The 23714-nt window shown below is 41.5% G+C and overlaps 2 protein-coding genes across 2 annotated transcripts in view; both read left to right on the plus strand.

Moving 5' to 3' along the window:
• Nucleotides 1-3900, plus strand: part of LOC129861461 (interleukin-17 receptor E-like) — a gene marked incomplete at its 5' end in the record, with an annotated part of 14092 nt that extends 10192 nt beyond the window's left edge. The window contains one exon of the mRNA XM_055932831.1: nucleotides 523-3900. Within this exon, the coding sequence (XP_055788806.1) occupies nucleotides 523-1499 (977 nt within the window). The remainder of the gene's footprint in view (nucleotides 1-522) is intronic.
• A 119-nt stretch (nucleotides 3901-4019) lies between these two features.
• LOC129861022 (interleukin-17 receptor C-like) lies at nucleotides 4020-23602 on the plus strand. Its single transcript, XM_055932046.1, is given in 18 exon segments — nucleotides 4020-4659; nucleotides 4869-5262; nucleotides 9671-9695; nucleotides 10134-10262; nucleotides 12943-13053; nucleotides 13243-13349; nucleotides 13497-13605; nucleotides 14640-14681; nucleotides 16260-16399; nucleotides 16505-16561; nucleotides 16685-16742; nucleotides 16844-17082; nucleotides 17172-17222; nucleotides 17349-17400; nucleotides 17889-17984; nucleotides 18203-18241; nucleotides 18550-19326; nucleotides 19329-23602. Coding segments are annotated over 17 exon segments (2181 nt in total). The 5' UTR covers nucleotides 4020-4659; nucleotides 4869-5145; the 3' UTR covers nucleotides 19361-23602.
• Nucleotides 23603-23714: the final 112 nt, after the last annotated feature.

The raw sequence follows: 23714 nt of genomic DNA on the forward strand, positions 1-23714 counted from the left end.
TTTGTCTGTCGGTCTGTTTGTCTGTATTTGTTTCTCTCTCAACTCCACCATACTCATCTCTCTCTCTCCCTCTTTCTCTTTCTCCTTCTCTCTTTCTCTTTCTCCTTCTCTCTCTCTCTTTCTCTTTCTCCTTCTCTCTCTCTCTCTTCCTCTCTCCCCCTGTCTCTCTTCCTCTCTCCCCCTCTCTCTCCCCACCTCGCTCTCTCCCTCTCTCTCTCTCTCTCTCTCTCTCTCTCTCTCTCTCTCTCTCTCTCTCTGTCTCTGTCTCCCTCGCTCCCCCCCTCTCTCTCTCTCTCTCTCTCTTTCTCTCTCTCTGTCTCTGTCTCCCTCGCTCCCCCCCCCCCCTCTCTCTCTCTTTCTCCCTCTCTGCCCCTCCCCTCTGTCTGTCTGTCTGTCTGTCTGTCTGTCTGTCTCTCTCTCTCTCTCTCTCTCTCTCTCTCTCTCGCTCTCTTCCCTTGACCATCTCCTTCTTTGTATATGTCTTTGTGTGTGTGTTTCTGCCTCCCCTCTCTCTCCCTGCAGGTTGGCTATTCATCCAGAGGCCTGTGTTGTTGGTGTGTTCGTCAGAGCAGTCAGCCCATGTGTCTGCCGTGTGCGCTTTGGCCTCCTTCCTACAGGGGGAGTTGTGTGCTGAAGTGCACATGGCTTTGTGGACCCAGAGCTCCATTGGGGCTTGTCCTGGGGCTGTGGAGAGGTCTTGGGCTGGGGTGGCTGAGCTGGGCCCTGTGCCCTGGATGTATGGACAGTGGGAGGCAGTCAGAGAGGCAGGAGGCCAGGTGCTGATCGTATGGAGCGCAGTGGCTAAGGAATCCTACAGGAGCTGGAGAGAAGAGAGGGAGGGAGGGGATAGGAGGGAGGGGGGAAAGACAGGAGGGAGTAAACGAGAGGAGATGCAACAAGGGGAAAGGGGAGGAGAAAAAATGGAAGAACTTGAGAAAACAAGAGTGGAACAGGAGCAAGCAGGAATGAAGAAAAGAGAGGAATGGAAAGAGGAGAGTAGGAGTGGAGAGGAGAGAGAGCCCTCCTCAGTGACAGGGCCAGTGTTCAGGGCTGCCCTGTCCTGTCTGCAGGGGGCACGACAGGGGGCAAGCAGGGTCAACGGCTTCACCATTGTCTACTTCCAGGGCCTCTGTCACAGTCAAGACATCCCCAAGGACCTCCGAGGAGTCCCACGCTACTGCCTGCCTCGGGACTTCGGAGGCCTGATACGTGAGCTGGATGTAACCGTTAGAGGGAGGAACAGTGTGATTGGCAGCTGGGATTGTTGGCCCAGACTCCTTTCCAAAACACTGTCACTTTGTTTGGCACGACGACTAACTCACAGGCTCAGAGTGTGGTTGTCACAGGAAGAGGAGGGGCTAAAACCGAAATTATCACAGGAAGTGATATCAGAGAGGACACTGAACAGGCATGTGTTGTCACTGTCAATTAATGAGGAGAGGACAGAGCCAAGCACTTTGCCGCAGAAGGAGTTGCTCAGCGGGTCACCATGGCAATAAAGCAGGGCATCTCAGGTTTCACCATTATACAGGGGCCAGACTTTTGTCTTGACTGTAACATGAGGCAGAGCACATGGGTGGTGTAGTGACCCAAACAGTGGAGCAGAGACACTGAGCATTTCATAGGGCTTATTACCAAAGTCAAAGGGGGTATTGATAAAACTAGTAAGAGAACTTACCACTTGATTTGCCTAATGGTGAAGAGTAGGTAAATATTCTCCTCTGGGCTACATCCCCCATATGACCACAGTTTATGCTTTTTATGCTGAGTGTACAGTTTGAACAAGAACGTAAAGCCACACATCAGCCTTATCTAAGTGGGTATGCCTGAAAGTCAGGTTGTAACTCCAACTTGGTGTATAGAACTGGATACCCTCACCACAGGTGCTCCAGTGAAGAGAAAGGATATACTTCATCATTCCCAATGTCAACAGTAGATGATCAAATAATAGGATATATTTGCTCTGAGGGCACATACTGTACATCCAAGCTGTTGTTTTACCCAAGCCTCGACTTTCCACATGACTGTCAGATCCTTTCAAGAACATTTCAAAATGTATTTGTACTGAAGTACACAGCATCAACGTGCCCCATCTTGAACCAGCACCTGTCCATCTCTCAAATGGTTGGCTGTAGAACTGCTTGGTTATGCACAGTGCCATAGAGGATTATGGATGCTATATTATCTATGTATGGGTATAGGGACCATTCCTACACTGTGATGACATGAACTGGAGCGGGATAGGCCAGCTCTATAGCAACCGGTCTACTCCAATGAGCTGCTATGGACTGTGTACTGTAACCTACTGTATATAAGAAATAGACACCTTAGTGACTCATTCTTTAGTCCAAGGATATTATGGTTTTAATTTAACATTTTAATAATTTAAGACTTTGTTCTCAGAATATTTCACTTCGCAGTATATAGTTATTATCAACATAGCATTCAACAAAGATAAAATTACTTCTGTATTAATAATGTATTTTCTCATTGCACCTCTTATTAATTCAGATAGCCTTTTGTTCAATTAAAATGAATATTTAAGCGTTGATTTACTTAATGGGCACACATAGTACAGACTTAGAGCCTGTTATAGTATCAAAGCCTGACATTTATCATTTGAATATAAGAAATTAGCAGATGCTTTTATTCAAAGCAGTTTACAGTCATGCGTGCATACATTTTATGTACAGGTGGTCCCAGGAATCGAACCCCCTATCCTGGCATTGCAAGCACCATGCTTTACTAACTGAGCTACAGTTCTTTAATACTATAATACTGTTAGTAAGCCCCTTCAGATTGGCAGTGAACCAATACTATTCAAATATCACCAACGACTCACATTCCATTCTCCCACCAAGTCAGTGAAGCCACTGGCGTCAACGGTAGACTGTATGCAAAGCATCTGGAGCCTTATACCATAACACAGATGTTTTCCAGCCAAGCTTTTGACTAGTAGGTTGTGTTTGTACATAAGCAGTTAACAGAGGCAGAGCAGTTTTCATTAAAGTTTAAAGGGGCAATATGTCATTAGTACATACATTTTTAGACTTATACATTAATTATATATACCCATTTATTCTTGAAGAATATAACCTAATAAGGCCTCATGAGCTTAGTTCAACTGGCATACCCCATCAGAAACCCAAATAATATTTTGCTTGTTTTACTCCACTTTTTAAACCTTTAAAAAAAAGGTTATTGTAAACATACACTGCATAACCTAGCCTCAAAACATGGTTAAAACGATGGTCAGCTCTTGCATCCATAGCTCTGTCTAGGAATTTGAGAGTGGTTATGTTTCTCCAGGCCCATCCCTCAGGTTGTTTACTGAGATAGTGGCGGGGAAACGCTTTGTTATTGTTTGAACTGCAGATTTCCCCCTTTAAAATGAACTGTATTCAGAACAAATGTTTATGCGTTTACCCTATCTATCATTCTACCATTGTGTGTGGGCTTATAAGTGCCTGTTGCATACAGTTTGAAATGCTCTTTTGTAAAATAAAATAAATGTGTATTATTTTGTAAATATCCTTCACTTTGGTATTAGCTGTTGGCCTCATAAAAATAACTTCTGCATTTATGCCGTCTATAGACATTATTGTTCTATGTATTATCTATGGTAAGTTTGTCTTAAAGTCCATCATGCTTATCTTTATGACAGCAGCTAAGCAAACATACATCAACATTATTTCCTCAGGCATCTGTGTGGAAAAGCTGCCTATTTAAAGCTTGTCAACATTGCAGGTGTGTGATGATAGGTGCTCTCCATTAAACTGAACTCAGAACAACCTGTAAATTCCGCCCCACTCAACCGAGTGATGTTATCAGTAAAACAAATGAGCTGACAGCTGGTTGATGTTGCGAAACAACAAGCCAGACTTACAGGACTGATCAGCTGAAAAAAATGGAGACACTACTGTATGTATGGCATAGAGTACATACTGTACCTGGCATAGCCCATCTCTAACCTACATTTAATCATCTCATTCATACCCCGGCTTAGTCAATAAGCTAACTAACAAACTAAGTCTGTTATGCAAAAGAATAATAACGTGTGTGTGTGTGTGTGTGTGTGCCTGTGCCAATGAATTCCTGGGATCAGACCATAAAGCATGAAACAGCTGAAACCTGACAGCCTGCCCTGAGAGTGGCTATGGAACAATGACTGCCTACTTTAGATATTTACCTCAGTTCACCTCTCATGCCAATCTCAGGTCACTAGTTAATGGTTAAGCTCTTGTGGAGAAAGAAACGCTAACAATGTTTCATTTCAGGCTGATAAGACTCGACCTTAGGGGTTTAGCCTACTGTAACTGAACTTCTGTAAATTCTGTGCCTGCCTGTTAGTGGACTATGGAAAGCAGCAGAGTCTGTCTAAGCATAATTTTCAGAACCACTGGACTCATGGTTTACTAAAAAAGCAAAATAGCAAGAAATCTAACTGTCAACTCCATGCAGTGCAATTGAGACACCTTTTCAGGTAAACACACCTCCCCTCTGTCCTCCTCCTGACTGTCACACAGTCACTCTACATACATAGAATGCCATTTGAGATATTTTCAGGAGATTGGGTGTAGTGTCACAGAGCACCCGCATCACTAGCTAGAGAACTGTCGATCAACCTGATACAGGAGGTGCATGTCCACACAGACAACTGTAAGTCAAATTGAAGTTAACTTTTGCAATTGAAATATTAATTAGTTGCTCTGCATCAATATATGAATTACATACAGTTATTAGTTAGTTCTGTGCTTGAGAAATGTATCTTATTCAATACAGAAATGTAGCCTGCTTAAAGTTTTAGTAGCCTAATTCAGCTTGCAATTTATTAACTTACCCCCCCCCCCCCCCCTTCTCCCTCTCAGCCAGGTTGGATCCTGTTAAGCCTACCTGTCTCCAGCAGCCCAGGATCTTCGGCAGGTCCCGTTTCAGTGCCCGGGAAGAACTCACTGAGAAATACTGTGACTTTGGGGGACTGCCAGTACATGTTGGGTTGTGACAAGTATAATTATCTTGCCTCTAGGTAATGGTGTTGGAATCAGTCTGATCTGTGCAACTACCTTCACTTTTCCGGACAGGGCGCTGGCACAGGAAGGCCTGGACCTTGGACGCAGAAGCGCTGTACGGGGTGTTGTAGTGCCAATGGCTCGCCTGTTCCCATGCACTCACTTTGTCCTTCTGTTACTGCTGCAGCTAAGGTCCCCATCTGCAGGTGCACTAGAGATGATAGATGGCGCACATCGACTCACCTGCAACCAGGTAAAAGAAGGTGCAAATTAACATTAGGCCTGTCAGGTTTTCTTAAATTGTTTATTGATTTTTTTATTATTTCAATTATAAAGCTAATAGTGCAAGTACTGTATTTAGACTACATACTGATAAGGTATAGCTATTGCATAAAAGTATGATTGGTAAGTATCCTTGGGACGTCCTTACTCCATTGAAGTTGACATTTAAAATGGTTAAGGTAAGGGTTAAGGGTTAGGTAAGGGTTATAGTTAAGGTCAAGGTAAGGGTAGGGGTTAAGGTTAGAGTTAGGTTTTAGAGTAAGGACGTCCCAAGGATCCAAGATAGCACCAATATGGTGAGTCGGGATGCTATCTGAAACTTTAACATTTGTAACAAGCGTGGTAACTAGCATTTGTTGTTACTCCGCTGTAATTACAGGCTGCAATTACCACCAGTTACATGTTGTTATTACAGTGTAACTAGGAGTTATTACAATTAACTACAATAGTTGTTATAGTGTAATTACACTATAACAATAAGGGCCCCTTAAGATGAAGCGTTACCGTGTGGTTGTATAGTTTTAGCATCATGACACTTTACTCAGATTGTTCTCTGATGATGCTGGATGGGGTCATGGAATGTTTTGACCTGTACTTTCCATTAAGTCATATGTTGTGCATGTTGGTGTGATCTGTACTACAACAATGTTTGAATATAACTGCTTATGAGAATACCACCTGTACCACCCTATTTATTTTGTGTACTCAGGACAGCCTCAGGTCAGCCATATATGCGTGTGCTTGGATGTGCATGCGCACACTTGTGTTGCTTTCTTTACCACATGTAAATGAATGCGGACTGTGTATGTGTTTACATGAGTGGGTGGGGGGTGAGCTGTCATATGTGGAGGACACATGCAAAAACCAACCACACAGACAAGCTTTAGTTCACGTGCACGCACCATGCACAGCCATATGTCGTATCTAGCAGGAGGCTGTCAGAAAGAAGTCACAACTAGAGTACCTGCAACTCTCTCTGAGGAAACTAAATTCCTGATCTAGTCTGGGATACAGTGCATTCGGAAAGTATTCAGACCACTTGACTTTTTCAACACTTTGCTACATTACAGCCATATTCTAAAATGTTTTTTCCCCTCTTCAATCTACACACAATACCCCATAATGACAAGCAAAAACAGGTTTTTATAAATATTTGCAAAAAATGTAAATAATAATACATTTACATAAGTATTCAGCCCCTTTACTCAGTACTTTGTTGAAGCATCTTTGGCAGCGATTACAGCCTTGAGCCTTCTTGGGTATGAAGCTACAAGCTTGGCACACCTGTATTTGGGGAGGTTCTCCCATTCCTCTCTGCAGATCCTCTCAAGCTCTGCCAGGTTGGAAGGTGAACCTTTGCCCCAGTCTGAGGTCCTGAGACCTCTGGAGCAGGTTTTCATCAAGGATATCTCTGTACTTTGTTCCGTTCATCTTTCCCTTGATCCTGACTAGTCTCCCAGTCCCTGCTGCTGAAAAACACCCCCACAGCATGATGCTGCCACCACCATGCTTCACCGTAGGGATGGTGCCAGGTTTCCTCCAGACGTGACACTTGGCATTCAGGCCAAAGACTTCAATCTTGTTCATCAGACCAGATAATCTTGTTTCTCATGGTCTGAGAGTCCTTTAGGTGCCTTAAGGCAAACTCCAAGTGGACTGTCATGTGCCTTTTATGAAGGAGTGGCTTCCGTCTGGCCACTCTACCATAAAGGCCTGATTGGTGGATGCTGCAGAGATGGTTGTCCTTCTGGAAGGTTCTCCAATCTACACAGAGGAACTCTGGAGCTATGTCAGAGGGACCATCAAGTTTTTGGTCACCTCCCTGACCAAGGCACTTCTCCCCCGATTGCTCAGTTTGGCCGGGCGGCCAGCTCTAGGAAGAATCTTGGTGGTTCTAAACTTCTTCCATTTAAGAATGATGGAGGCCACTGTGTTCTTGGGGACCTTCAATGCTGCAGACATTTTTTGGTACCCTTCCCTAGATCTGTGCCTCGTCACAATCCTGTCTCGGAGCTCTATGGACAATTCCTTCGACCTCTTGGCTTTGTTTTTGCTCTGACATGCACTGTCAACTGCGGAATCTTATATAGACAGGTCTGCGCCTTTCCAAATCATGTCCAATTTTTGAATTTACCACAGTTGGTCTCCAATCAAGTTGTAGAAACATCTCCAGGATGATCAATGGAAACAGGATGCACCTGAGCTCAATTTCGAGTCTCATAGCAAAGGGTCGGAAAGCTTATGTACAGTTGAAGTTGGAAGTTTACATACACTTAGGTTGGAGTCATTAAAACTCATTTTTCAACCACTCCACAAATTTCTTGTTAACAAACTATAGTTTTGGCAAGTCAGTCAGGACATCTACTTTGTGCATGACACAAGTCATTTTCCCAACAATTATTTACAGACAGATTATTTCACTTATAATTCACTGTATCACAATTCCAGTGGGTCAGAAGTTTACATACACTAAGTTGACTGTGCCTTTAAACAGCTTGGAAAATTCCAGAAAATGATGTCATGGCTTTAGAAGCTTCTGATAGGCAAATTGACATAATTTGAGTCAATTGGAGGTGTACCTGTGGATGTATTTCAAGGCCTACCTTCAAATTCAATGCCTCTTCGCTTGACATCATGGGAAAATCAAAAGAAATCAGCCACGACCTCAGAAAAAAAATGTTAGACCTCCACAAGTCTGGTTCATCCTTGGGAGTAATTTCCAAATACCTGAAGGTACCACGCTCATCTGTACAAACAATAGTACACAAGTATAAACACCATGGGACCACGCAGCCGTCATACTGCTCAGGAAGGAGACGCGTTCTGTCTCCTAGAGATGAACATACTTTGGTGCAAAAAGTGCAAATCAAACCCAGAACAACAGCAAAGGACCTTGTGAAGATGTTGGAGGAAACAGGTACAAAAGTATCTATATCAACAGTAAAACAAGTCCTATATCGACATAACCTGAAAGGCGCTCAGCAAGGAAGAAGCCACTGCTCCAAAACCGCCATAAAAAAGCCAGACTACGATTGCAACTGCACATGGGGACAAAGATCGTACTTTTTGGAGAAATGTCCTCTGGTCTGATGAAACAAAAATAGAACTATTTAGCCATAATGACCATTGTTATGTTTGTAGGAAAAAGGGGGATGCTTGCAAGGCGAAGAACACCATCCCAACCGTGAAGCACGGGGGCAGCATCATGTTGTGGGGATGCTTTGCTTTAGGAGGGACTGGTGCACATCACAAAATAGATGGCATCATGAGTAAAATGATGTGGATATATTGAAGCAACATCTCAAGACATCAGTCAGGAAGTCACAGCTTGGTCGCAAATGGGTCTTCCAAATGGACAATGACCCCAAGCATACTTCCAAAGCAGCTTAAGGACAATAAAGTCAAGGTATTGGAGTGGCTATCACAAAGCCCTGACCTCAATCCATAGAAAACCTGTGGGCAGAACTGAAAAAGTGTTCGAGCAAGGTGGCCTACAAATCTGACTCAGTTACACCAGCTCTGTCAGGAGGAATGGGCCAAAATTCACCCAACTTTTTGTGGCAAGCTTGTGGAAGGCTACCTGAAACGTTTGACCCAAGTTAAACAATTTAAAGGCAAAGCTACCAAATACTAATTGAGTGTATGTAAACTTCTGACCCACTGGGAATGTGATGAAAGAAATAAAAGCTGAAATAAATCATTCTCTCTACTATTATTCTGACATTTCACATTCTTAAAGAAAGTGGTGATCCTAGCTGACCTAAGACAGGGAATTTTTACTCGGATAAAATGTCAGGAATTGTGAAAAACTGAGTTTAAATGTATTTGGCTAAGGTGTACGTAAACTTCAGACTTCAACTGTAAATAAGGTATTTCGGTTTTCACTTTGTCATTGTGGGGTATTGTGTGTAGATTGATGAGGATGTACATTTTTTTCTAATCCATTTTAGAACAAGGGTTAACATAACAAAATGTGGAAAACGGGAATGGGTCAGCGCTGGTTAAACACTTGATCAGTTTGAGTGAGCAGATTTATGTTTTGATTGACAGATGCGATGTACCTCAGTCTGTACTGTAGCACACACAGACACATCAAAGTTTTAATGCTCATTATGTATTCATGACCAGGCCAGAGCGTGACACCCAATCCTAGGGCTTGAGTGTTCCATCTCCACTGCTGTTGACCATTTCCAAGGATTCGGTTCTGGGAGCAAGGTCATGAGAATTGACCTATAGTGTAGTTGTGTGCAGTTAAACGGAAGAAAATGTGTCACGTATATTAAGTGGAAGTATTACTATGTATTTAAATAATAATTACACAATCAGATGTCAGGTCTGGTATGTTGTAAGAAATCACTCTCTCTGTGCTCTTTCCTTAGGGCCTGACTGACTGCAGTGTAAAAGGTGAGACCATACAAAGCATCATATATAGTCCGTCAAAAGCCAAAATATATTGGAACACTTATCATGACATTGTGATAGGTTGACCCTTCCCGCTCCCTTTGTCTCTATCTCTGTTTCTCTCTCTCTCTTTTTCTCTATTTTTTCTTTCTCTCTCGCTTTCTCTTTCTCTTTATTGGCATGGGAAACATATGTTAAAAAGTGAAATAAACAATAAAAATGAACAGTAAACATTACACTCACAAAAGTTCCAAAAGAATGAAGACATTACAAATGTTATATTGTGTATGTATTCAGTGTTGTAACGATGTGCAATGTGCTCTCTCTCTCTCTCTCTCTCTCTCTCTCTCTCTCTCTCTCTCTCTCTCTCTCTCTCTCTCTCTCTCTCTCTCTCTCTCTCTCTCTCTCTCCATCGATTTCTCTGTCCCTTCTGCATCTTAGATGTTGCCCTTCCTGGCATGAAGGGTCCTGTGAAAGTTAGCCGGCTGGAGCTCAGCGTGTTTCTGTGTTGCACCAACGGCCAATACTGCAAACCCTGCCTGCGAGTCACGGTCTACTTCACGATCAAAGGTAGCCCTACGGCTGCAACTGTGATGTCTGGATGCTATTCCACAGTCTTTAGTCCATACTCTACCATACCACTATCCCTAACTACACAACTAACCTTAACTCCAACAGGAAGTCACTGTGCCTGGGACAGGAGCATGCCATACCTACAGCAGGATTGTATTGATAGGTTGTATTGATGTATTGATAGGTTGTATTGATGTATTGATAGGTTGTATTGATAGGTTGTATTGATGTATTGATAGGTTGTATTGATAGGTTGTATTGATGCATTGATAGGTTGTATTGATAGGTTGTATTGATGTATTCATAGGTTGTATTGATAGGTTGTATTGATGTATTGATAGGTTGTATTGATAGGTTGTATTGATGCATTGATAGGTTGTATTGATAGGTTGTATTGATGCATTGATAGGTTGTATTGATAGGTTGTATTGATGTATTCATAGGTTGTATTGATAGGTTGTATTGATGCCTTGATAGGTTGTATTGATAGGTTGTATTGATGTATTGATAGGTTGTATTGATAGGTTGTATTGATGTATTGATAGGTTGTATTGATGTATTGATAGGTTGTATTGATAGGTTGTATTGATGTATTGATAGGTTGTATTGATTGGTTGTATTGATGTATTGATAGGTTGTATTGATAGGTTGTATTGATGCATTGATAGGTTGTATTGATGTATTGATAGGTTGTATTGATGTATTGATAGGTTGTATTGATGTATTGATAGGTTGTATTGATAGGTTGTATTGATGTATTGATAGGTTGTATTGATGTATTGATAGGTTGTATTGATAGGTTGTATTGATGTATTGATAGGTTGTATTGATGTATTGATAGGTTGTATTGATAGGTTGTATTGATGTATTGATAGGTTGTATTGATGTATTGATAGGTTGTATTGATAGGTTGTATTGATGTATTGATAGGTTGTATTGATAGGTTGTATTGATGTATTCATAGGTTGTATTGATAGGTTGTATTGATGTATTGATAGGTTGTATTGATAGGTTGTATTGATGCATTGATAGGTTGTATTGATGTATTGATAGGTTGTATTGATGTATTGATAGGTTGTATTGATAGGTTGTATTGATGCATTGATAGGTTGTATTGATAGGTTGTCTTGATGTATTGATAGGTTGTATTGATAGGTTGTATTGATGTATTGATAGGTTGTATTGATGCATTGATAGGTTGTATTGATAGGTTGTATTGATGTATTGATAGGTTGTATTGATAGGTTGTATTGATGTATTGATAGGTTGTATTGATAGGTTGTATTGATAGGTTGTATTGATGTATTGATAGGTTGTATTGATAGGTTGTATTGATGCATTGATAGGTTGTATTGATAGGTTGTCTTGATGTATTGATAGGTTGTATTGATAGGTTGTATTGATGTATTGATAGGTTGTATTGATGTATTGATAGGTTGTATTGATGTATTGATAGGTTGTATTGATAGGTTGTATTGATAGGTTGTATTGATGTATTGATAGGTTGTATTGATAGGTTGTATTGATGTATTGATAGGTTGTATTGATAGGTTGTATTGATGTATTGATAGGTTGTATTGATAGGTTGTATTGATGTATTGATAGGTTGTATTGATAGGTTGTATTGATGTATTGATAGGTTGTATTGATAGGTTGTATTGATGTATTGATAGGTTGTATTGATAGGTTGTATTGATGTATTGATAGGATGTATTGATAGGTTGTATTGATGTATTGATAGGTTGTATTGATAGGTTGTATTGATGTATTGATAGGTTGTATTGATGCATTGATAGGATGTATTGATAGGTTGTATTGATGTATTGATAGGTTGTATTGATAGGTTGTATTGATGTATTGATAGGTTGTATTGATGTATTGATAGGTTGTATTGATAGGTTGTATTGATGTATTGATAGGTTGTATTGATAGGTTGTATTGATGTATTGATAGGTTGTATTGATAGGTTGTATTGATAGGTTGTATTGATAGGTTGTATTGATAGGTTGTATTGATAGGTTGTATTGATAGGTTGTATTGATGTATTGATAGGTTGTATTGATGCATTGATAGGTTGTATTGATGTATTGATAGGTTGTATTGATGTATTGATAGGTTGTATTGATAGGTTGTATTGATGTATTGATAGGTTGTATTGATAGGTTGTATTGATGTATTGATAGGTTGTATTGATGTATTGATAGGTTGTATTGATAGGTTGTATTGATGTATTCATAGGTTGTATTGATAGGTTGTATTGATGCCTTGATAGGTTGTATTGATAGGTTGTATTGATGCATTGATAGGTTGTATTGATAGGTTGTATTGATAGGTTGTATTGATGTATTGATAGGTTGTATTGATAGGTTGTATTGATGTATTGATAGGTTGTATTGATAGGTTGTATTGATGCATTGATAGGTTGTATTGATAGGTTGTCTTGATGTATTGATAGGTTGTATTGATAGGTTGTATTGATGTATTGATAGGTTGTATTGATAGGTTGTATTGATGTATTGATAGGTTGTATTGATGTATTGATAGGTTGTATTGATAGGTTGTATTGATGTATTGATAGGTTGTATTGATAGGTTGTGCCTAGTATGTAGTGGGGCTTTTGCAGGTTATTCTTAACTCTTGCTGTTCTCATTTGTTGTTGCTGTTTCTGCTGTCACAGATAAACATAAGGACCAGGAAGTGTCTGGTGACTACAGTGACGAAGATGACAGCTCTAACCAGAAGGAATTAAGAGAAGAGAGTCTCTTAGGAATGCCACGCAGCACAACAGGTAATCAAAAAGAGTGTGTCGAAAGAGAGAAAACTCACCCACACACACTCCTTGGGCGTACAAGTCAGTCAAGTAAAATGAATGAAAGTCACTCAATCTAAACTTGTGGTTGACTGTTCATGTGTCTTTTGCACTTTCTCATGGTAAATAACTTGCTTTGTTGTCTCTCCTACTGTGTGTGTGTTCCAGCAGCTTCTGTAACCGTGTGTTACAGCTACCCAAACATTTTGAATCGCTGCAAAGAAGTGACATTTACATTGATCCATTCAGCTCTGGGGGACCAGCACCCTCCTGAGGTACACATTCCCTTTATCGCCTGTCATTAAACTGTTGTCTATTAAAAATGTTAGGGTTATTTTGGGTAACTTTGGGCACTACTAGAGTTGCTTAGTGGACGGAACATATAGCCTAGTATGTAATAGGTTCATGTTTGACTTCTGTAGCTGTGGCTGTCGATATTGTTGGAGCCAGAGCCAGTACAATATGGAAGTCCAGTCATCGTCCACGCATTATATACCTCAGTTACCACCACTATCCCCTCCTTAGAAGATGGTAAGTGGCATTCTTAATACCACAATACCATAGCTGTACTATAAAGATGTTACTGATATGCATACACTACCGGTCAAAAGGTTTAGAACACCTACTCATTCAAGGGTTTTTCTTTATTTTTTACTATTTTCTACATTGTAGAATGATAGTGAAGACATCAAAGCTATGAAATAACACACATGGAATCATGTAGTAACCAAAAAAGTGTTGAACAAATCAAAATATATTTCATATTTGAGATTCTTCCAATAGCCACCCTTTACCTTGATGACAGCTTTGCACACTCTTGGCATTCTCTCAAACAGCTTCATGAGGTAGTCACCTAGAATGCATTTAAATTAACAGGTGTGCCTTCTTAAAAGTTAACTTGAGGAATTTCTCAAGTTAACTCTGGGTCTTCCTTTCCTGTGGCAGTCCTCATGAGAGCCAGTTTCATCATAGCGCTTGATGGTTTTTCGACTGCCCTTGAACAAACTTTCAGAGTTCTTGAAATGTTTCATATTGACTGATCTTCATGTCTTAAAGTAATGATGGACTGTCGTTTCTCTTTGGTTATTTGAGCTGTTCTTGCCATAATATGGACTTGGTTTTTTACCAAATATGGCTATCTTCTGCATACCACCCCTACCTTGTCACAACACAACTGATTAGCTCAAACACATTAAGAAGGAAAGAAATTCCTCAAGTTAACTTTTAAGAAGACACACCTGTTAATTTAAATGCATTCTAGCTGACTACCTCATGAAGCTGTTTGAGAGAATGCCAAGAGTGTGCAAAGCTGTCATCAAGGCAAAGGATGGCTATTTGAAGAATCTCAAATTTAAAATATATTTTGATTTGCTTAACACTTTTTTGGTTACTACATGATTCCATATGTGTTATTTCATAGCATTGATGTCTTCACTATTATTCTACAATATAGAAAATAGTAAAAATAAAGAAAAAGCCTTGAATGGTTAGGTGTTATAAAACTTTTGACCGGTAGTGTACATTCCTCAGATCATGTATTTTGACTACCCCTCTCTTTCTCTTAGTTTGTTCCCCAGACCTACATAGTGTTGTGAAAGAATGTGATGGTGAGTCACTGTAACTTGTAATGCAACCATGCATCCCCATAGTATTATACTGTACCTGCTTTAGTTTAAACCTTTACATCTCTTATTGATTGACATTTGATATACAGCACCAGTCAAAAGTTTGCACACATCTACTCATTAACGTAAAAAAAAAAAATACTATTTTCTACATTGTAGAATAATATTGAAGACATCCAAACTATGAAATAACACATATGGAATCATGTAGCAACCCAAAAAGTTTTAAACAAATCCAAATACATTTTAGATTTTAGATTCTTCAAAGTAGCCACCCTTTGCCTTGATGACAGCTTTGCACACTCTTGGCAGTCTCTCATCCAGCTTCACCTGGAAAGCTTTTCCAACAGTCTTGCAGGAGTTCCCACATATGCTGAGCACTTGTTGACTGTTTTTCCTTCACTCTGCAGTCCAACTCATCCTAAACTATCTCAATTGGGTTGAGGTTGGGTGATTGTGGAGGCCAGGTCATCTGACGCAGCACTCCATCACTCTCCTTCTTGGTCAAATAGCCCTTACGCAGCCTGTAGGTGTGTTTGGTCATTGTCCTGTTGAAAACAAATTATAGTCCCATTAAGCCCAAACCAGATGGGATGGCATATTACTGCAGAATGCTGTGGTAGCCATGCTGGTTAAGTGTACCTTGAATTCTAAATAAATCACAGACAGTGTCACCAGTAAAGCACCCCCACCATCACACCTCCCACATGCTTCATGGTGGGAACCACACATGCGGAGATCATCCGTTCACCTACTCTGCATCTCACAAAGACACGGCGGTTGGAACCAAACATCTCCAATGTGGACTCATCGGACCAGAGGACAGATTTCCATCGGTTTAAGGTCCATGCTTTCCTGGCCCAAGCAAGTCTCTTCTTCTTATTGGTGTCATTTAGTAGTTGTTTCTTTGCAGCAATTCGACCATGAAGGCCTGATCCACGCAGTCTCATCTGAACAGTTGATGTTGAGATGTGTCTGTTATTTGAACTCTGTGAAGCATGTATTTGGGCTGCAATCTGAGGCTGGTAACTCTAATTAACGTATCCTCTGCAGCAGAGATAACTCTGTCTTCCTTTAATGTTTCGGTCTGGTGATGGACTGTCCTTTCTCTTTGCTTATGTGAGCTGTTCTTGCATAATATAGACTTGGTCTTTTACCAAATAGGGCTATATTCTGTATCCCACCCCTACCTTGTCACAACACAACTGATTGGCTCAAACCCATCAAGAAGGAAAGAAATTCCACAAATTCACTTTTAAGAAGACACACTTGTTAATTTAAATGCATTCCAGTTGACTACCACATGAAGCATGTTGAGAGAATACAAAGCTTGTGCAAGGCTGTCATCAAGGCAAAGGGTGGCTACTTTGAAGAATCTCAGATATAAAATATATTTGGATTTGTTTAACACATTTTTGGTTACTACATGATTCCATATGTTTTATTTCATAGTTTTGATGTTTTCACTATTATTCTACAATGTAGAAAATAGTACAAATAAAGAAAAACCTTTGAATGAATAGGTGTGTCCAAACTTTTGACCGGTATTATATGTCTCAGCGCCAAAGCTCAGAGCTGTGATTGATAAGAAGAGAGGTGTGGCTGTGCTCCAACTGGATAGTTCTAACAAGACACCGACCAGTGAGATGGGCATGTGCCAGATGTTCGGGACTGGAGAACCTTGCAGATACCAGAAGTGGGTCAGTATGTATAAAGAAAAGTCACCCATTTTTTTACAAGGTCAAGCTGTGACCTCCTTCCTCACTGTCACCTTCTCTTTCTCATGCCCTTTCTTCTTCTTTCAGAGCCAGAGAGAGATGAGCATTCCTTTGAGGTCTATAGCGCCCTGTCTGTGCTTTCAGGTAAACATTGCTTCATTTTTCTGCTGCTCGGAACAACTTGTTTCCAATGCTGAATTGAAGATTCACGATCATTGTCATGCAGGAGTCACTTGTGCACATTCCTTGTATGTTGCTTAACTTCAGGTTTGGTGGAAGGGACAGAATCTACGCAGAGAGATCTGCCCCTTCATGAACAACAAAGGTAAGGGGTTCAATCAGATTCCTTCCCTACCGCAGAACTCTTGACTCTGGACTGGAAACATTTGTTATTGTAATACCCAAATGTCTCCATTCCTCTCTCAGAGCTTTTCAGAAGAATGTGGGACAACAACGTGTCCTTGTCAGTGGAGGAGGCTCAGACGAACGTGGGGAACGGCACAGTGCTGAGTTGGAACGTGACTGCCCCCTGTCGCCTGGAGGGGGAACTGTGGCTGTGTAGAAGGGGCTCAGCGGGGGGGCATTGCGAGGAGTTGAAGGGCTCAAGGCAGAGGATGCACAAGCACACACATGCCGGGTGGACGCCCACTCTCCACGGACACTGGGTAAGGCCTACCGTGTGAGGTCGACTTGCCCTTCACCTTTGACCTTACTGAACATGACTGTTGAGTTTCTGTTTCTGTTGTTTTTTCAGAAAAGAGGAGAGTTCATCAATGTGAACCCTCATCCTGCTCTGTGTGTCCAGGTAAACACTTCTCCACTGACCTGTGGACAGAGTGCACTGTTTAAATGAAATTGTGAGCCTGTACTTACTCTGAAATGCAGTACTGTAAGTGTTTATGCCTGACACCACACTTTTCTTGTTGTCTAGATGAAAGTACAGGGGATGGATACAAAGCTGGATCCCTTGTGTCCATTTGCAAGTATGCATTTCACCCCTGAGGGTCAATATGTTACATTTTATAAGGTTTACCTATAGTTCTAAACTGGTTGTATGCTGTATTTGACTGTACTAAGGATTGGTTAAATGGTCATCAATTCATTAATGCAACTGACCCACACTCTTAGAAAAAAGGTGTTATCTAGAAACCAAAAGGGTTCATTTGCTGTCCCCATATGAGAACCCTTTGCAGAACCCATTTTGGTTCCAGGTAGAACCCTTGTCACAGAGGGTTCTACCTGGAACCAAAAATGGTTCTCCTATGGGGAAAGGCGAAGAACCCTTTTGGAGTGAAATTTACTGAATTATTAACAGGTTAGGTCTTTGGTTAATCTGTGTCTCTATAACGCGCATCATAGAGATTAGTGCTAAATTAGCTAAAGAGGATATTTGGCAGAAATAATGGATACAATGATGGATTATGAGGCATTGGTCCACAGCTGTATGTAATCAGACTGACTTCCCCTATAGCACCACGGAACCGATGGCTCCTGACTCTCCTGATAGGGCTGCTACTAATCTGTTTGGCAATACTTGGGGCCTACGTCATACATGGTGCTCTCAAAGGTTAATGATGCAGCTATATATTATCAATATTATTAGCTATCTCTGAAGCTATCTAATCACTTAATGTATTAACTATATATGAATATAATACTACTAGCCTGGGTGCCAGCCTGACATTTTCGAGAGTGTGAATCAAATTTCTCAGATTGGCACTGAGGCTAGGACACTATAGCACACACACCTCATTGTTATTCTTGCACTTTTTATCTCCCCCACAGGATACGTGTGGAGATGGTTGAAAGATGAAGACATAAAAGGTAAGATAAGCCTTTAAAACATTCCCTCACAATTCACTGTCTCCAATTATATCTGAATCCAATTATATTCTTTCTTCATGCTTCAGAAGAATAACCACCCTCTCTCTCTATCCCTTTTTTCTCTCTCTCCTTTGATCTCATTCCCTCTGCCGCTCTTCTCTTTCCGTCCTTCCCCCCCTCCCTCTCTTTTCTCTACCTTCTCTCTCTCTCTCTCTCTCTCTCTCTCTCTCTCTCTCTCTCTCTCTCTCTCTCTCTCTCTCTCTCTCTCTCTCTCTCTCTCTCTCTCTCTCTCTCTCTCTCTCTCTCAGGTGCAGTAGGAGGTGGCCACATTGTGTTGCTGTACCCTCCTGACAATGATCAGGCTGTGCTGGGGCTGGTGTGTCGTCTGGGCTTGTCCCTCTCCTCTCTGGGCTTCAGTGTATCTCTAGACCTGTGGAGCCAGGCCGAGCTCAGTGTCCTGGGACCAGTTCCATGGCTCCACTCCCGGCTTGATCGCCTGCAGAGACAGGGGGGGAAAGTGGTGCTGGTGCTGACCCAGGCAGCCTGGGAGAGGGCTGAGGAGTGGGGCAGTCGGGGCAGCCGGGGCAGCCGGGGCTGGGAGAGGGATACTCTCTGGTGGAGGGGGTGTGACGAGGATGGGGAGTCAGGGGTGGGGTGTCGTTCTCCATATTCGGATGTCTTCAGTGCCTCGCTCAGCTGCATTCTAGCGGACTACTTGCAGGGCCGTGCCGGCGAACGCTTCACCCTCGTGCAGTTTGAGTCTGTGCCTCCCGGCGGCTGCCGCCCCCTGCCTGAGCTCTTCAGGGGGCTGCCACTCTTCAGCCTCCCCTCCCAGAGCCTGGGCTTCCTGACTGAACTCGCTTTGGGGCGAGGTAGGGGGGCAGCATCAGGGCGACGAAGGCGGGCAGGGGGGCTCAGGGCAGCCTCACGGGCACTGGCTGGGGGGCTGAGAGGGTTTGTGGGGGGTTCGGCAATGTTACGGCTGGCCGGGCTGCCCCAGGACTGTGTTGGTGCAGGGGTTGAGGACCCCTGGGAGTCTGTGCCGCTGCAGCCGTGTCTCACCACCCCACCGTCTAGCCCTGACACCTGCCCAAGATCAGCGGGATGGACTGGGTCTAAGAGGGCAGGAGAGGCTGGGGAGGAACCAGGGGCCTGTTCCGCAGGATGCTAACTCTGGCACTGACATACTATAATCCGATACTGGACATTAGGGCTTCAGGGGATGGTGGTTTGAAACTGTGTCTCATGTACTTTTGGAGCTACTGTCCAAAGTAGAGCATGAATTGTTAATATTATAAATAATTAACTTTTGTGGTCCTGAAAAACTACTGTCAACTCCAGTTTAGAGATTGCTCAGTTTGGCTGGTCAGCTCTAGAGAGGTTCTTGATGGTTCCAAAGTTCTTCCATTTATGGTTCCAAAGTTCTGTCTTCAGAAAGTATTCAGACCCCTTGAATTTTTCCACCTTTTGTAACGTTACAACTTAAATCTAAAATGAATTACATAAAAACAATTCCTCAACAATCTACAAACAATACCTTATAATGACGAAGCTAAAAACAGGCTTTTAGAAATGTTTGCAAATAAAATAAATACAAGTAAAAAACATACAAAAGTATTCAGACCATTTGCTATGAAACTCGAAATTGAGCTCAGGTGCATCCTGTTTCCATTGATCATCCTTGAGATGTTTCTACAACTTGATTGGAGTCCACCTATGGTAAATTCAATTGATTCGAAATTATTTGGAAATGACACACATAAGGTTACACAGTTGGCAATGCATGTCAAAGCAAAAACCAAGCCATGAGGTCGAAGGAATTGCCCGTAGAGACCCAAGAGAGCATTCTGTCGTGTCACAGATCTGGGGAAGTGTACCAAACAAATTCATTGAAGGTCCCCAAGAACAGCATTGAAGGTCCCCAAGAACACAGTGGCCTCATTCTTAAATGGAAGAACTTTGGAACCACCAAGAATCTCTAGAGCTGGCCGCCCAGCCAAACGTATTAACCGGGGGAGAAGGGCCTTGGTCAGGAAGGTGACCAAGAACCCAATGGTCACTCTGACATAGCTCTAGAGTTCCTCTGTGGAGATGGGAGAACCATCCAGAAGGACAACCATCTCTGCAGCACTCCACCAATCAGGCCTTTATGGTAGAGTGGCCAGATGGAAGACATTCCTCAGGAAAAGGCACATGACAGCCCACTTGGAGTTTGCCAAAAGGCACCTAAAGACTCTCAGACCATGAGAAACAAGATTCACTGGTCTGATGGAACCAAGATTAAACTATTTGGCCTGAATTCCAGGCATCACATCTGGAGGAAAGCTGGCACCATTGCTATGGTGGTGGCAGCATCATGCTGTGGGGATATTTTTCAGTGGCAGGGACTGGGAGACAAGTCAGGTTCGAGAGAAAGATGAATGGAGCAAAGTACAGAAAGATCCTTGAGGAAAACCTGCTGCAGAGCGCTCAGGACCTCAGACTGGGGCAAAGGTTCACCTTCCAACAGGACAACGACCTTAAGCACAAAGCCAAGACAACGCGGGAGTGGCTTCGGGACAAGTCTCTGAATGTCCTTGAGTGGCCCAGCCAGAGCCCGGACTTGAACCCGATCGAACATCTCTGGAGAGACCTGAAAATAGTTGTGCAGCGACGCTCCCCGTCCAACCAGAGCTTGAGAGGATCTGCAGAGAAGAATGGGAGAACCTCCCCAAATACAAGCTTGTAGCTTCATACCTAAGAATGTCTAAAAAACGATTTTTGCTTTGTCATTATGGGATATTGTGTGTAGAATAATGTGTGTAGATTGATGAGGGAAAAAACTATTTAATCAATTTTAGAATAATAACCTAACCAAATGTAGAAAAAGTCAAGGGGTCTGAATACTTTCCGAAGGCACTGTACATAGTCATTGAACACTTCTATAATGTTTACTTCCTGTTTTACCCATATCATATATACTGTATTCTAATCAAGGCTCACCCTATATAACTACTGCTGTACACACCTTTCCTATTCATATACTGTCTATACTGTTCATACTCTCATACTCATATATATATATATATATATATATATATATATATATATATATATATACTGTATATACACAGTACAATTCAAAATGTTGCACACACTTACTCATTCAAGGGGTTTTCTTAATTTTTTACTATTTCTATATTGTAGAATAATATTGAAGACATCAAAACTGTGAAATAAAACATATGGAATCATGTAGTAACTATAAAAGTATATATATGTTTATTTCAGATTTTAGATTCTTCAAAATAGCCACCCTTTGCCTTGAGGACAGCTTTGCACACTCTTGGCATTCTCTCAAACAGCTTCATGAGGTAGTCACCTGGAATGCATTTCAGTTAACAGGTGTGTCTTCTTAAAAGTTAATTTGTGGAATTTATTTCCCTTGTAATGCTTTTGAGCCAATCAGTTGTGTTGTGACAAGGTAGGGGTGGTATACAGAAGATAGCCCTATTTGATAAAAGACCAAGTCCATATTATGGCAAGAACAGTTCAAATAAGCAAAGAGAAAGGACAGTCCATCATTTCTACAACACATGAAGGTTAGTCAATCCGGATTTCAAGAACTTTGTTTCTTTCAAGCGCAGTCACAAAAAATATTTATCCAGCTCTATGATGAAACTGTTTCTCCACAGGAAAGGAAGACCCAGAGTTACCTTTGCTGCAGAGGATAAATTCATTAGTTTCCAGCCTCAGAAATGGGGAATTAACTGCACCTCAGATTGCAGTCCAAATATATGCTTCACAGAGTTCAAGTAACAGACACATCTCAACATCAACTATTCAAACGAGACTGCGTGAATCAGGCCTTCATGTTTGAATTACTGCAAAGACACCACTACTAAAGGACACCAATAATAGGAAGAGACATGCTTGGACCAAGAAACACAAGCAATGGACATTAGACCAGTGGAAATCTGTCCTCTGGTCTGATGAGTCCAAATTTGAGACGTTTGGTTCCAACCGCCGTGTCTTTGTGAGATGCAGAGTAGGTGAACGGATGATCTCCGCATGTGTGGATCCCACCGTGAAGCATGGAGGAGGAGGTGTGATGGTGTGGGATTTCTTTGCTAGTGACACTGTCAATGATTTATTTTCGAATTCAAGGTACACTTAACCAGCATGGCTACCACAGCGTTCTGCAGCGATACGCCATCCCATCTGGTTTGGGCTTAGTGGGACTATCATTTGTTTTCAACAGGACAATGACCCAGAACACACCTCCAGAATGTGTAATGGCTATTTGACCAAGAAGGAGAGTGATGGAGTGCTGCATCAGATGACCTGGCCTCCACAATCACCCGACCTTAACCCAATTGAGATGGTTTGGGATGAGTTGGACCGCAGAGTGAAGGAAAAGCAGCTCAGCATATGTAAGAACTCCTTCAAGACTGTTGGAAAAGCATTCCTCATGGAACTGGTTGAGAGACTGCCAAGAGTGTGCAAAGCTGTCATCAAGGCAAAGGTGTCTACTTTGAAGAATCTAAAATGTATTTGGATTTGTTTTAAACTTTTTTGGTTGCTACATGATTCCATATGTGTTATTTCATAGTTTTGATCAATCAATCAATCAATCAATTTTATTTTATATAGCCCTTCGTACATCAGATAATATCTCGAAGTGCTGTACAGAAACCCAGCCTAAAACCCCAAACAGCTAGAATGCAGGTGTAGAAGCACGGTGGCTAGGAAAAACTCCCTAGAAAGGCCAAAACCTAGGAAGAAACCTAGAGAGGAACCAGGCTATGAGGGGTGGCCAGTCCTCTTCTGGCTGTGCCGGGTGGAGATTATAACAGAACTATGCCAAGATGTTCAAAAATTGATGTCTTCACTATTATTCTACAATGTAGAAAATAGTGCAAATAAAGAAAAACCCTTGAATGAGTAGGTGTGTCCAAACTTTTGACTTGTACTGTATATACATTTACATAATTTTTGAAATCCTTATATTTTTTTTTTGGGGGGGGGGGCGGTGTATTGTTTTGTGTTGTTAGGTATACTGCACTGTTGAAGGTTGAAACATAAGCATTTTGCTGCACTTGTGATAACATCTGCAAAATATGTGTACCGTATGCGACCAATTAAAATGTAATTCGTTTTTGTGTTCATCCCTGAACTGTAAATGGGTGACATTGTTGTACTCAACCATTATCTTCGTTTCAAAATATTATACGGTTAATTTGTAAAGTAATTTGTTTTACTAAGTGGTTTGTTGGTTAATTGTATAACATTTTATGCATTTGTGCGTTCTGTTATCGTGCAGTTCTATGTCGTGACTGTGTTATCCATCATCAGCAATAGGTATAAAGTGGTTTGCTTCTATTTTCTGTGTAATTTTTTGTACTGTGCGTTTGTTGACTATTTCGATATATATTTTTTTTGTAAGTGTTGATTTTTGCAGTTATTCTAATCTTGAATGATTTGCCTGTCTGAT

Source organism: Salvelinus fontinalis, chromosome 8, assembly GCF_029448725.1.
Source record: "Salvelinus fontinalis isolate EN_2023a chromosome 8, ASM2944872v1, whole genome shotgun sequence".
NCBI classification, from domain to species: domain Eukaryota; kingdom Metazoa; phylum Chordata; class Actinopteri; order Salmoniformes; family Salmonidae; genus Salvelinus; species Salvelinus fontinalis.